The 14623-nt window shown below is 39.3% G+C and overlaps 3 protein-coding genes across 3 annotated transcripts; 1 reads left to right on the top strand and 2 right to left on the bottom strand.

The window, feature by feature from the left end:
• Positions 1 to 763: 763 nt before the first annotated feature.
• On the bottom strand, positions 764 to 4314 carry LOC137787007 (interferon-induced protein 44-like). Its single transcript, XM_068579188.1, has 8 exons — positions 4280 to 4314; positions 3523 to 3534; positions 3393 to 3423; positions 3111 to 3309; positions 1967 to 2116; positions 1672 to 1843; positions 1452 to 1552; positions 764 to 1354 (listed from the first exon to the last, which is right to left on the bottom strand). Exons 2-8 carry the CDS (start codon positions 3530 to 3532, stop codon positions 1193 to 1195), a joined length of 825 nt encoding a protein of 274 aa, XP_068435289.1. The 5' UTR covers positions 3533 to 3534; positions 4280 to 4314; the 3' UTR covers positions 764 to 1192.
• A 289-nt stretch (positions 4315 to 4603) lies between these two features.
• Positions 4604 to 9404, bottom strand: LOC137786814 (cell death-inducing p53-target protein 1 homolog). Its single transcript, XM_068578922.1, has 5 exons — positions 9250 to 9404; positions 7044 to 7203; positions 6801 to 6842; positions 5124 to 5268; positions 4604 to 4992 (listed from the first exon to the last, which is right to left on the bottom strand). Exons 2-5 carry the CDS (start codon positions 7186 to 7188, stop codon positions 4887 to 4889), a joined length of 438 nt encoding a protein of 145 aa, XP_068435023.1. The 5' UTR covers positions 7189 to 7203; positions 9250 to 9404; the 3' UTR covers positions 4604 to 4886.
• A 3259-nt stretch (positions 9405 to 12663) lies between these two features.
• On the top strand, positions 12664 to 14301 carry LOC137787076 (myeloid-associated differentiation marker homolog). The gene is made up of 2 exons (XM_068579317.1): positions 12664 to 12915; positions 13708 to 14301. Exons 1-2 carry the CDS (start codon positions 12664 to 12666, stop codon positions 14299 to 14301), a joined length of 846 nt encoding a protein of 281 aa, XP_068435418.1.
• Positions 14302 to 14623: the final 322 nt, after the last annotated feature.

Genomic DNA, 14623 nt, shown 5'->3' with positions numbered 1-14623 from the left:
AATGCTGATAAACTTCATATTGTTTGAAATAACAAACGTGTCTCATACAAATAATAGTATCAGTTTTAAATATGTGGATAACATTGTGAATTTAAACAAAACTGCATTCTAGGTTCAGTAAATTATTATGGTTTGGGCTAAATTAAGTACAATTGTTATGGAACTTAAATTATGTTTAACGTAAGTGGTTTCAAGCAGGACACAAACAGCTCAACCGAAGTCATGATGTGAGTTTGTCTGTTTCCTGTTTTATTTTGTAGTCCTTGTCCTGCGTGTCATCTGTGTTCCTGCCCTTGTGATTGCCTGTTGATTGTCCTTGATTGTTCCCTGCTGTGTCTAATCACCTCCCCTCCTCAGTGTGTTTAAACTCTATTTGCCGCCCACCTCGGTGTGGGATTGTACTGCATTTTTGGATGTCTGCTCCCACCGTAGTCCTCCCCGTGAGTGAGTTTGTCCACCTTTTATGTTTATATAATGTTTGTTAAGCCTTTTCTTGTTTTTTTTTAAAACTACATTTACAGGTCTCTCAAGTGTTACGCATTGAGTGTGACTGTCACGCCCTCCCGCCACACATTGTATTTTTCACGCTGAAAAAAAAACTTCAGGCTGTTTAATGTGCTGCAGCGCGCAAACATGACCTGTCGCCCTGCCCTCACCACGGAGGAATCGAGCACGTCTCCCCCATGTGGAGCCACTCATCAGTCAATCCAAAAAAAAAGAAATAGGCTACACCCAATCAGAACCCCCTCTAATTTCTGGAAAAACAAAAGGTCTTTATTTGCTGTGAGAATCATCACAAAGCAAAACAAGCATGGTTACATTCAGTGCAAATGAAACATAGAAGTGCTAACTCTAGTTAAGGGCATGCTGACATACTCTGTTAATGTTACACTACAAGTTTGTACATATTAAAAGTTTTAGAAATGTCTTTCCAGCCCCCAAATTAATTCATGAAAGTCTATAGAGCAGAACCGGAGAGCTATGATTGGCCAGTTTGCGTTTGAGGGGCGGGTCTTACCAAACATTCAAGTGACAGTGCATTTTGTTATTTTTAGGAGACCTGGCTGGATATACATACTACAGTAACATGTTTAGAAATTAATATAAAATTGACCCTGCACAATACTGTAAAATACATTTAAAGCATTGTTTCATGTTTGATCGTCACTGGGCTGACGGCAGCAGTATAGGTCTACAGGTTGTTGAGATAGTCTTCTCCGGAGGTAACCATCCATTTCAGTGCGCTGAGGATCAGTGCATTAATATCCGCATTTACGTTGGTTTCTGATTGGTAGTTCTTCACAAGAAAGATGCAGTTTGGTTGAATGCCGAGCGACATGCTGAATTCGTCGACCTAAAGAACAGGATTTCACTTGATTAGTAAATGGCCTAATTGTGACATTTTGAAGATTTCAAATACAACAAATACAATATCACCAATAGAAGCATACCTTTTGCTTCAAGCACTTGTGCTTATAACCTTTGTCTATGTTTGTTTTCACCTCAGGAAACGCTTCATCAACTTTGGTGAGAATAGCCAGTTGGGGAATTCCTGTCAAGACAGAGACGTAACCCACATTTGCTTTGCTGGTATTTTAATTCATAAAACCAGATCTGGTTCCACGAGTGCACACGGTCATGAGTCATGACTATTGTGATGTCTGCTCTTACCCATTTCACTGGCTGCTAGTCTGACTTCTCTCATCTTCTTCCAAACGTCGTCACTTGTTAAAGATACTAAGCCAGCAGCCATGACACAAACCAGGACGTGGACTCTGTCATCCAGAGTGGGATGTTCCTTGTAGCCTGGATCAGTTTCCTGAAACTGGACTTCAGGATTGAACTAGAAATACATTTAAAAAGGATAAACTACTATTACTCATTTAATAGAGCTGTTAAACAACAGCATTGAAACAATGTATTTTTTTTAAAAAGTAGATAATGTCAGAGTTCAAAAGGGTTGTACCTTGTAACCGTCTGGCACATGTCCCCTCATGGCCAGTTTCACGTCTTCCACATGAACTCCATTGTTAGTTTTTTCCTCAAAGCCCATCGTGTCATTGAAAATGAAAGGGTAAAAGCTATCAGGATCTTTTTGGATTGTATAAGCCTTGTACTGTAAAGCAGAAGGTGTAATTATTTGCATCACTTTAGCGAATCCGTGACGTATTTGCAATAAACAATGTCAAACAGACATTGTTTCTTCCAAGAAAACTGCAGGGGAGACATAAGAATACATTTCAAGCGTTCAATGTCTGCACGGTAACAAAACAGTGCAATACAATTAGAGCAAATGTATGTGCTGTTTTTGCCAAACAAAGCACAAAAATCAGTCCACTATTTTAGTATTTGTCAACCTTTTTTGAGCCGCGGCACATTTTCTACAATAAAACAATACTGCAGCGCACCAACAACCAAAATAGTTACCAAAAGTCACATTGTAGCATAATACAGCATATGTGGTATATTATTGCACTATACCGACAGGCATGCAAGAGTATTTCATTACTAGGCCAGCCACTTTATTGCAGGCTCAGACGATAACAATGGAAAATTATTTGTGGCAACTAAATAATGTTTTTATGGACCGATTAAGTGAAATTGGATATTTTCCTGCAGCACACCTGACGATCTCTAACACCACAGTAGTTGAAAATCACAGCTCTATTTCAACCCTTCATTTTAACCTAAATGTATTTGTACCATGCAAATATCAAACATTTCAAATTCAATTTGCATCGTTTCCACTGAGAAGCTACTTATATTTTTTTCCAGCTGTTGGAGACATAAACAGCTTCGAACTCTTTTGCTAAGGCTCAGTGTTGCCTGCATTACCTACAGAGTCATAATGGCGCTTTGAAGTAGAAAAGCAAATACATCATCGATGTCCTATTGAACTCTCCGCTTACTAAATGTTAATCCACACCTTTATGTTAGTTACCATGGAATAAAGCTAAATATGGGATTAGTGTATGCAAATTATCAGTGGAAATGCATTAATGTCATCAGTTATCTTATATACTCTTTTAGACATTTCAGTTTAGGCTTTGAAGAGTTTGGAAACATTTTAAACTGTTCTTTTTGAAGTACCACAATATAGTTATTCATACCTTTAGGGTAAAGCTTTTCCCAGTGTTTGTGTTTGTCGGAGCTCGACCAACAACTCTGCCTTTCAAAAGACTTTCAACAGAGTTGTAGAAACTGGACTTGCCAGCACCGACAGGTCCATGGAGCAGAATTCGGAGATGTTTGACATCTTGGTTTCGAGGTTTGTAAGATTTCACAAAATCAAAATCCTTCTGGTAGTTTCTTTTAATCAAAGAAAAAACATTAGAACAATATATAATTTATTGTTTGTATTATTCAATGGACAACATGTGACTGATACTCACTCTGTATCCCTCCATGGCTTACTGAAGAATGCTACAGAGAAAGTCACATATGTTAACATACAGCTGAATCAATCACTTTTACAATAATTAGAATATTTACAAGCTGAAATTATGAAATGTCAAGACTTACCTCTGCCCATTGCTGTGAAAGGAGACATTAACGTGTAAATGTAGATGCATTTAAATAACATTTTCTGGAAAAGGAATGTTGCTAATGCTTGAATTAAAATGTTGACTTTAACTAGCGACTCTTAGTGGTAAAAATGCAAATAAATGAGTTTCTTTTTACTTTTCAGGGTTTTTACAAAATCTAAAATGAAGCTGCTTAACAAGAGTGAGTATTAGTAAGACTTATACAATGCAAATAATTAATCAAAAACAGAGCATGTTATACAATAATGATAGCAGATGCCACCAGAAAGTAGATGATAACAGGAGACATAAGTAAAACCATCAAGACAGTGATCACAAAGTGAAAGTAAAAATATAGTTCAGGTACGTCAATGCATACCAAACTGAAATCATAGTCAAAACAATTTCCACTCTCATGTTCAGTGATTAGTTATGTTTCGAGGTAAAAGTAAAAAAAAAAAAAAAGCTTAACTCTGCATAAAGCATGTCTTTTATAAAAGTTTGCTTCTGTTTAAAAGTCATAAAGAGAGACATTTTAACAAACCATATGAATAAACTGAATTACCCAGAGCTGGAAAGTTGATTTCCTCATTTTTCTAGCACTAGTTCTACCGGCTTTTAAATCTTTGCATAAAATAATAATAACACCGTAATAGTAAACATTCTACACCGACACTACAATAGCACTTGTCATCAAAAGTATGATATGATGAGGAGAATTTACTTTGTTGGGAGACATAATAGAAACTCCTTACCTTTACTTCTGCGCTCCTTCAAGAATGTTGACTGAAAGAACTGTAATAGTGTTATGGTCATACTTTCATTTTCAGGATCAAGGAAATCACGTGACTTCAATGAATCCAACTTCTACCTCCGCCTCTGTTTCAGTTTATCAAGTCTGTCCACTATATCATTATTCCATCTCAATAAATATTTGTATGACATCATCATAATTAGCAAATTAGTTCTTATTAAAGGCAAAATGTGTTTATAAGGTCAGAGTGACCTTTGAACACCGAAATCTAATCAGTGCTGTATAAAAATGTCCTGCAAAAAATGTAAGATACCCAACAACCAAGAAGATTGGCAGCTTGATTATAGCAGACAGCTGTCATTTTTATTGGCATATTGGCATTTGTTGTTATAGAAATTGCAAATGTTTCACTGCATGTTAAATGTAGTAACACAGTACAATGTATATATCATAAGCATTCAAATTGTAGGGTAAAAGAGTCACAAAATCACAGTGAAGATGTCACGATAGAATATTTGCATTTTGGATTACAATTGTGATTATAATCAAGAGGAATGCTGTCGAGCAAGTGTGGCCACAGATAAGCATTGCGACAGTCACAGTTATGTTTACAGTCGCTTGTACACGTAGATGAGTTTTTGGCAGGACGGACAGCGGTGCTCCACATCTTGACAGGAATCAACGCAGAACGGGATACAACAGCAAAGAAAACACCTGGAGGTTAAAAACAAAGACAATTGTGAACTTCCAGTTAACCAGTTTAGAATAAAGGATGTGTTTTTTCTTTCTTTTACTTTTAATGGGACAGAAACTGGACAAGTTTATAGCCAAAAGGCTGTTTTTACCCAAAGATGGCGAGGCCCCCACAGATGGCCCAGGTCATCAGGCCGGCAGTGCGCTGTGTGTTGGTGATCACTGTCTGCTGGCAGTGGGGACACACAGTTTGTCCCGGGGCGTCATGCAGTGCCGGTGTCACTACCAAGTGAGTCACTGAGGATGAGAAACGCACAGCACATCAACTTTAGGATTTATCTACATCTTCTTTAGTATCTATATTCACTTATTATTCACAATTTAGTAATTCCCCTTTTTAGTTAATGATTTAATAATGTGTGTAACTTTTGTGGCCAGTAAGTTGGACGTTTCTGTTGTTTTTCTAGACTTTTCCGTTTTACGAGTCATTAGCAGATTTGAGGATGTACTGACTCAGCAAGACCAGCAGAGGCTGCCAGTAGCACAGAAACTGTAACTTGATAATGAGTTTCTGTTTTGTTTCTAGCCTTCAAATTTATTGGATCCCTTTATGTTTTTAAGGCATCCCGAGATAAAGGGTTTTACGGTAAATGACAAATCAGATTGGTCTCATGGTGTTCTGTGAAACTGTCATAGATTGAAAGACAGTATTATATTTAAAAAAAAATACTTAAAAGTGTATATCAATGTAGATGGGAGAATTGCAACACATTATTCATGTGAGAAGCCTAAAGTTTATGAGCTGCTCCTTACTCTTCTTTTACAAGCAGCACTCGTGGATCAAAAGAGGAATCAGGGAACAATAGCTTTATGAAGCACTGAGGCTATGAATGATTATTCTTTTGATCACTTTAGAGGAAACTGCAGACCGTGCCCACAGACTTTGTGGTCTGTGGGCTCTCACTTCTCACAGCGATGTTTGAATACGATCGTGCTGAACATATACTGAAAAACGGTGCATCTCAATTGTGTTTTACCAAATACTATATGTCACCCATCGCTTTGTAAACCAAAGAGGTTATAATTAATGTCTACGCACTGAAAACTCACTATGAAAGGGTTAAAGTTGTAAAATAAAAACAGACAACTACCAGACTGAACAACAATCAATCACGAGGTAGCTCCGCCCTAAAGCGTCTATTTTACTCTATGTGGGACCATAATTTACTAAATGAACATAATTCTGTAGTAAAGAAGACTGCACTGTAGTGATTAAGACAATAGATTTCTCTTTACTGAAGTAAATACTTGAGTAGAGTCAACTTCTTTGTGCAACCAGAGGACTGCTTCCTGATAGCTGTGATAATTATTATGTCAAAGTTAAAAAGGTATTTCCACATTTGCTTCCCTTTTCAGACCTGCAGTCTGATGTCACCTACATAATTAAGTTCCCACACACGTAAACTGAACTTCAAAACACATTTAAGGAAATCAATTTTAAACATGTGGTTAGCGAACAAAAAATATATATATATATTTTTTTTTTAAAGTGCTTCTTTGTTAGGTTCAGTAAGGAACACCACGGATTGGCTTAACATGACCAAAAAAAATTAATCATGACAAAAATGCAAGTACTTTGTTAGCTTTAGGCATTTAAACTAGTAATCGCTTTTGTTCAGGCCACAAAAGTACTTCTTTTACATGGGACACAAACGGCAATCTCCTGTATGAAAGTGCAAGTAACCAACACCCTGATCTCCTCCCTATGCAAAATTCTGTGTGGACTCATTTGAAATGTATTTGTCAAACATCTAAAACAATAATGTCACCTGTTGTGGCAGGTCCAGCCATGGCCGGAGCATAAGGAACACCTGGTCGACGAAACAAAGCAGGAAAGGATATTTCCATAAGACGCATTGCATAAAATATATACAAGTGCGGAGTATATATGCTTTTTTTTTATCCAGTCAAAGCTTAAAAACAATGGTCCATTCATTTGAAAGAAAAAGGTTTGAAATAATTAGGCCTTAGATGGGGAACATGGACTAAAGGTAACAGTATCAGTCACAGACCTCCCTGATAGACAGCAGGTGGAGGCGCTGCGGGCGAGAAGCCCGGCTGAGGGTACATCCCAGGCTGTTGCACTGCGCCCCCGAAGTTCATGGGCGGCCCCGGGTACGGTGGAGAGGCCTCGTGTGGGGGGTATCCTTTTTCCATCTTCAGAAATCTTTACTGCATATGAGAAATGTGTATCATTATTTTCTTTAGTTGATGAACTGGCTTCAACGTTCATCAAGCAAAAAGTATCCACATGCATTGTATTGCTCCCACAAAAAAATAGTATGTGAAAACCTTTCATTACATAGTGATCGCTGTGTTGAAAAGCTAGTAAAGGCTTGTTTTTAATACAAACTGGAGCCAAATGCTGTCTTGTAGCCATGCATCAACAGTTCAATAGGTTTGATAGACATGCAGGCCGATACCAAAATCAAAAATGATGTTCACAAATATAGATGTGGGCAAAAAAGGGTTTTGAAGCAACAGTTAACACCTCACACACATTTCCAGGTATTAATATCTACAAATGTTTTAAGAAATGACCAGATTTGCTGGTTGATTGAAATCAGCTCAGAGGTATTGAGTTAACTCCTGAACAGCAGCAGGAGGAAGTGAAGAACGCAGCTGGTTTTTCAACAGGATCTATGCTATATGGCTATAAGTTCCACATCCTCTTGAGAGGCCAATCGACCGGCGACATCCGAAAAACAGTGGCTCTGTGTTTCCGGCGTCCTGCAAATCCAATATTCACTGCACTGCATCTTGAGACACATATTTGGTTATTTAGCTGCCACAGTAAATGATTTACTATGCCTGTTTGGTGCTGAAGTTGGGTACTGTGTTTCTTTTTTCTTTCTTTTTCTTTGTCGATGCTATGAGAGCTGTGAGAGAAAACTGTCCAGACAAGCACTTACCTGTCACTCCCAAAAACGCTCCATAGTTTTCCAGATATTCAAGTTGTAATTCTCTATCGCGTCCTCACTATGAGCAACACTCTTCACATTGAACCAGAATTAATTATCAGCTTTATTGGCCATGTGTGGTGACACATAAATGGAATTTGACTCTGGTTTCATGTAGCTCTCATCCTCTTATCATGAATATAAAAAAATAAAAAAAACATAGAGAAAAAGACACCAGACTAGTCAGAGTCATTTCATACGTTGGTAATCGAAAAAAAAAAGATTCATTTTGAATGGCTTCATCTAAAAAATAACAATACTACACTGTAAAAATACTCCGTTACAAGTAAAGTCCTACATTGAAAGAATCAGCCTAAAGTATACATGTACATGTCCATGAGTGTTGTATTTTATTATTTTAGTGGTGCTTAAGCATAAATGACTGAGCAGCAGTTTACTGTTGTCGTGGTTAAAATGTAACTCATTTTATCTAATCTTTTATTTATTGTTTTATCGAGCCAAATTCCTTGTGTGTGATGTTCTTGGCAACAAACAGCTCTGAATTTAATTCTAACAAGAGAAAATGTGTGTAATCTGTCAATAGTGAAAATGTAGCGTGCCTCTGAAATGTAGTGACGGCATGAACTGGAAATATTCAAATATATTACAAGTACTTCCAAATTGTACTTAAAAACAGCACTTGAGCAAATGTACGTTCCACCACTGGGGAAAGCTCAGTGTATTTAAAAAAAGACAAAACTGTATTACTGCAGTATCTCTTGGTGTGTGGCAGGCAGATAAGTCATTTGCTGAGTGGGTGAGGCGCGGGGCTAGAGCATGTGTTTAAAAGCTTTTTGCTCTGATAATGTCCAGATCCATAAGAGCTCCTTTCAGTGAAGCAAACCGACATGCTTTATTGCTTTGGTTTGAATATAGAAAAAAATATTGACACAATGCATACCGATCAGTCTCAACGAGCCCACCCAGAGATCCTGCACGACTTCCTGGGTCTCATTGTAAATCCATCATAAACCAATTAGAGCAACATGAGCCACATACATTCATTCACCACAGCACTGCACTTGCGCCCCGCCTTGTTTTGTTTGGTCAATGTCTCTGAATAAGCTTTAAACGACCAATTGATTCACAACCGACATATTCTTTGAATCTGTGTTTTACAGTAAAGGCACAAAAATAAAAGGTCAACATCCACGTTCATACACATAGCTGATTACTTTCACACCATCACAGCGTATAGTTTACATCAGTTTAACATAAGATTTAAGTTCCTCTTGAGATAAAAGATAAAGTTACACACCCTCTCTGTTGGAGCCTTGTATTCAAGGAGATTCACGATGAAGCCACTGGACACGGAGGTAATTTTGAAGGAGGTATTTCCTGTTTTTCTCACGATGTAATGGAGCAACTACAGACAGCGTCATGATGCTGCCTCCCTCTTTCCCCTCCCTTTCACTCTGACTGGGTGGGTCTTAAGAATATAAACAGCATACATATGACAGTGTGTGTTCCATATTGTTCAAATAAGGATCAATTTAGCAATAAGAGTTATGAATACAGAACTCAGCGAAAAGAGAGGCGGCGAGCCGGGTGTTTGCTGCGAACAAAGTATCCTTTATTGCTCTAACGTCGTCGTTGCTCACTGTTGTCACTGTTTCAGTCAGCAGACCTGGGAAAATCAGATTCAATACCACTCAGCACATTAGTGGCTGTGACTGAGCCTACAGTGAAGAGACCAAGACAGTATTTGTTTTAGATGAATAGAAAGAAATGTCCCTTTGTTTGTTTGTTTGCTTGTAAGACTATTGACCAAGCCAGTGCTATACATATCTGTTTGTGCCTTTTCCTGTCAGCTAACTCTCTTTTCTGTCTCACTTAATGAGAAACATGTGTGGGTGGGGGAATGCAAAACCCGCCCCCATTCTTCCCACAAAAAAACTTTCCACAACTTTTTCTGCTGTTACAATCCTGTAAAAGGCCATGTGTGTACTAGCTATCTGCCTAGTTGTTTGTTATTGAAAGCAGGAGGTTTCAACGAGGCTGATGGCTTCCCGAGGTCAAAGCGAGGTGATTTCTTTTCTCGAGCAACATGTAATCATTCGAGACACAAGCTGGAAAGCTGGAGTAAGCAGGAAGTATGTGACGTCATTGGGAAAATCTGGCCCAGGACGGGAGACTTTTTGTCTCACTGGTCGTCCCAGTGAGACAACATGTTTCCAAAAGTAGACTCGTGCTCACATCTGCGTCCATAGCGCTGTAATCCTCATGGCTATGGTAGATATCCATCAGTAGCTCGGGGCCATTAAACATTTCTGTCCTGCTTTCTAATAGTTTAGGTGTAACAAATAAGAAAAGTGTGTAGAGGATGTTGTTAGAAAATCTTCTGGAGGCTTCTTACCAGAGGTCTGATGAACGCATAGAAATAAATCACCTGAGAATGTATAAAACATCTGTATATGCAGAGCCTTTAGAGGTGAACTAAAGATGTGTCGTGTCAGAGAGAGTTTGCATCAGTTTTATCGCTGCCGGTTATAAAAAATGCGAAATGCTGTCAGAATATGTGAAATGTCCCATTCCAGAAAATGTTGTAATTTTCCACAAGTACATATTGAATAGACTCACTTCCCTTGATGCAATCATGTTATTGCGGAACAGTATGAATCATGTAAAGCAAAAGTAGTGGAATAGAAGGAGTTTGTTATAAAATGGGAAAAGATCAATTCAACATTTAGACACACCGCAATGTAGTAATGCTAATGAATGCAGAGGAGGACGATACGTCGAAAGCCGGCTTGTTTTCTGCAGCTCGTCATTTCTCAGTTATGAGTTTGATGGAAACATGACACACCGTTTCGCAATACAGATTATTTCTTAATCCTGGCATTAGCGCTCCCATACAAGACATGAGAACACATCACTTTGACACAAGGGGACCTGATGACAGTCAGGCGCTGGCTGAGCACGTTGAGAGGTCACATGACTGTAACGAAGACATTACCCATCACATCTGGAATGCACTGGGAGGAAAAGGGAAAATATCTGTCGAGTTGTTATATACGGCCACTAGAGGTCGACAGAATTGACATTTTCCGTCACGGAGAGCAGAACGTGGGGTCAAGGACACTTCGGCAGAAGACACTTCATACCAGAAGAACAAAGCTTATCTTATGATGCCTCTTGCATCCAGGAGTTCTGGCATGCTGTGCATCTCTGTCTTCATCATCTGTTCTTCTGGATCATTTACCAGCATTTGTTTGTGTTACTAACTTGGTCATTGTTTATTGAAGTATCACAGTTTGTGGAAAGTTGCTGGTTGTCCACACACTTGTTGTTTGAACAAAAATCTAAATAAAAGAAGGATGATCAAACATGACTGAAACAACTTTCAAACTGTTTTTTCTTTTTAATTAATCCCATTAACAATGTGAAGTTTATTACTTTTGCAGAGGTAATTTCCTTTTCAGGCACACCCAAGAGTTACTCAAGAGTACTATTCTCACTGACTATGTTAATAAGTCGTACTTAACTTATTTAGTCATAAAGGTGACATGTGTGTAACTGTACATCAGGAAACAGTGAGAGGCTATTGTGTTGACAAAAGCGGAACACCCAACGGAAGAATGTCTGACCGTTGAGATCGTGGCGGTGCAGAAATTGTTTAATTGCTCTTATATAGTTTGTGTTATTACCTCTATTTGTATAAAAGTAGTTTTTAAGGAGCTTTGTCAAAGAAATCATGTCGTATGTTTGTTTTTTTCTTCCAAAATGGAGAAAGCGTTAAACAGCCTTACTCTGGTATCCATTGACTGGGACATGCATAAGCACACACAGAAATGTGAGGATTGGTTGAGAACACTTTCACTCATTTTTGTCTGCAGGTAAATCGTTATTGTAGAACTTATTTAATTTACGAGTCCATTATTTACCCTGACAGAAGCCTATTAATCTGTTTGAGCCTGAACTGCCTTAATGGATTTCATTGATTTGGACGTGAAATAGCTCATTCAGAGTGGACATTTTCAAATAAAATCGTGTGTGTGTGTGTGTGTGTGTGTGTGTGTGTGCGTGTGCGTGTGCGTGCGTGTGTGTTAAAAGTCGGCAGTAAACTGGTTTTAATTTGGATGATCATATATAGTGTATAGTTATTTCCTTTGCAGTATATCTCACACTTACATGTCAAATCCAGTGAAATACTACCAATAATATCATCTCCTATATTGTATTTCTCACATTTTTTTCCCGCTGTAGCCTCCAGTAGCACCTTTACAGGTCTGAACTGTTGCTGTGTGGGGGGGCCGCTCAGTTAGCAAACACAATTGAAGAAAAATACTGTGAAGTGATAGGATGTGTCATAAGGTGCAGTTCCTCTTGCACACAACTGCCGTAAAATATTAAAATCATTTGGTAAACCGTGCACACAACTGATTAGCAGACATATACTGCCCCCCTACACAAACACTCCGTAGAACTCATGTAAATGTTTGATTAGTGGTCATTATAGGAAGGTCTGAACGGGTGACGACGAGGGAGAGGCCAGAGATGTGACATTTACCTTACTTTAGTCATGCAGGCAGCACTAACAGGATGAGAGGAAAACCCAAAGAGCTTTTCGAAACAATACGAGAATAAGGTAATAAATCGGCAAGGATCGAAGCGACAAGTTGGCCAAAAGAGAGAGTCGGATTCTTTCCAGAACCGCGGGATTACAATCACAATGGTCACACTGGACATCAGGACGCTGGCGGTGCGGATACTGGAGGTGGTCTTCGTCTGCATCTCCTTCAGCCTGGTGGCATCGGTGGGCCACAACACGTACTCCTTCTGGACGTGGTGCATGTTCACCTGGTGCTTCTGCTTCTGTGTCACCATCCTCATCCTGGTCCTGGAGCTCACCGGCCTCAGCGCCAAGCTGCCCATCTCCTGGGACGACTTCACCACCGCTTTTGCCATGTTGGCTACTCTGATGGTGTGTGCCCCTTTCTTTTCTTTTTTTTACTCTCTTGTTATGTGTCTTTGATAGATTGATTTATTTATTTACAAACTAGCCACTGTCATTGGGAACGTTAAAGTATATTTTTTTTTACAGAAGAAAATGCATTTTAAACAAATTAAATGAGCACATATGAATACACTTTGTTACCTTTGAGTGACCACACACAATATATTTTTATTCCCAACCTCTAATGTAAACACAAAAAAAATCAAACACTGGTTCCAGGTTTGCATCTTTCACATTGAAAACCTTTTTCATTCGGGTTGTTTTCTGTCCAGAGTAGAAAGAGCAACTACAATGGTGCTCACGGTAGAGGGCAGATCTCTCCACGGTGTGTCTGCAACAACCACAGTTTAAAATGAGTGGACACAACTTACGGTTAGACAGCGAGTGTATCACATGTGTTTTACTCGCACTTCTCTACACAACAGATACGCTCACGGGCGTAACCGCCGCTTGGAGCATTTATTTAGGCTTCAGGTTTATTTCAACAATAAGTGTGCAAGCGTCAATAAAAATACATAATAATAACTGTGTGTTTTGCCTCAGCATTAATCTCATGGCCAAGATGAAGATATTTAAAGAGAAGATGTGTTTTCCACCTGATGAAAATCACATTTGATAATATGCAATTCCACATGAGTGTTTACTATTTACTGCTGCTGAAGGATTTGAACAACATGGTTCATAATCACACAAATTAACTGCCAGAGAGTAAGAATGACCCATCCCACACCATATTTTTTTTACTTTTCTCTCGTGTAGGTGCTGGCGGCGTCCATCATCTATCCCGTCTTCTTCACTTGCTCGTCTGGCTGCGGCAAACAGATCGGTGCCACCGTCACTTCCTGTCTGGCGTTCATTCTGTACGCCGTGGAGGTCGGGCTGAACCGGGCTAAACCCGGTGAGATAAGTGGATTTCTGTCCACAGTGCCGGGCCTCCTCAAGGTCCTTGAGGCCTTCGTGGCCTGCATCATCTTCATCAGCTTGGACTACAACCAGTTCTCCAGGTTTCCAGGGCTCCAGTGGTGCGTTGCCGTGTACTCCATTTGCTTCATTTTCGCCCTGCTCGTCATCATTTTCACCATCTGCCGCCTGCTGACTCTGTTCCCCGCACCGTTTGACAAAGTCCTGACGGCTTGCAACGTGTTGGCCGTGTTGATGTACATCACCGCTGTGGTCATCTGGCCGTTGTACAGCTTCAAGGACAATCCCAGACCGGCATACTGCAAGATAGGGATCCCATGTTTCTGGGATAATTTAGTGGTTATCATGTTCATGACCTGTTTTAACCTTGTTGCTTACATCGTTGATACTGTTTACTCTTTTAGGCTGGTGTTTTTCATCAGCAGAACCTAGCTTGCAAATCTGTGTCATATTTCAGCTGTTGGAAGTCCACCTGGAATATGGTGTGTAACGCATCTCCTGTACAACTTCAGTGCAACATGTTTTTGTTTTTTTTACTGTTATTATCGACGGGAAGATGTAATCCTAATATCTTAATTTTGTCCCTCCACGATTCTCATATGATCCTTAATAATTATCTAATTTTGAGGCAGAATTGATACGGCCGCAGCCATCACAGTTGTAGTTGAGTGCATATGCCTGTTGAAATACGAATGAAATGTAATAAAGCAGCTACTTGCTTACATCACCATGGGTTTCATTATTAATCGGTTGT

This window comes from Clinocottus analis, unplaced genomic scaffold (assembly GCF_023055335.1).
Source record: "Clinocottus analis isolate CAN_PGR_092001 unplaced genomic scaffold, fCliAna1.0.p SCAF_16, whole genome shotgun sequence".
Taxonomy (NCBI): Eukaryota; Metazoa; Chordata; class Actinopteri; order Perciformes; family Cottidae; genus Clinocottus; species Clinocottus analis.
The sequence above is the reverse complement of the archived record's forward strand: the minus strand, read 5'-3'. Positions and strand labels throughout refer to the sequence as shown.

Coding starts and splice junctions, on each gene's coding strand:
- LOC137787007 (XM_068579188.1), bottom strand. Junction 2,117..3,110: donor GGAAAAGCTTTACCCTAAAG/GTATGAATAACT, acceptor TCTGCTTTACAG/TACAAGGCTTATACAATCCA. Junction 1,553..1,671: donor ACTAGCAGCCAGTGAAATGG/GTAAGAGCAGAC, acceptor CTGTCTTGACAG/GAATTCCCCAACTGGCTATT.
- LOC137787076 (XM_068579317.1), top strand. CDS start 12,664: ATGGTCACACTGGACATCAGGACGCTGGCGGTGCGGATACTGGAGGTG. Junction 12,916..13,707: donor CCATGTTGGCTACTCTGATG/GTGTGTGCCCCT, acceptor TCTCTCGTGTAG/GTGCTGGCGGCGTCCATCAT.
- LOC137786814 (XM_068578922.1), bottom strand. CDS start 7,188: ATGGAAAAAGGATACCCCCCACACGAGGCCTCTCCACCGTACCCGGGG. Junction 6,843..7,043: donor ACCTGCTGTCTATCAGGGAG/GTCTGTGACTGA, acceptor TTCGTCGACCAG/GTGTTCCTTATGCTCCGGCC. Junction 5,269..6,800: donor GGCTGGACCTGCCACAACAG/GTGACATTATTG, acceptor TCTCATCCTCAG/TGACTCACTTGGTAGTGACA.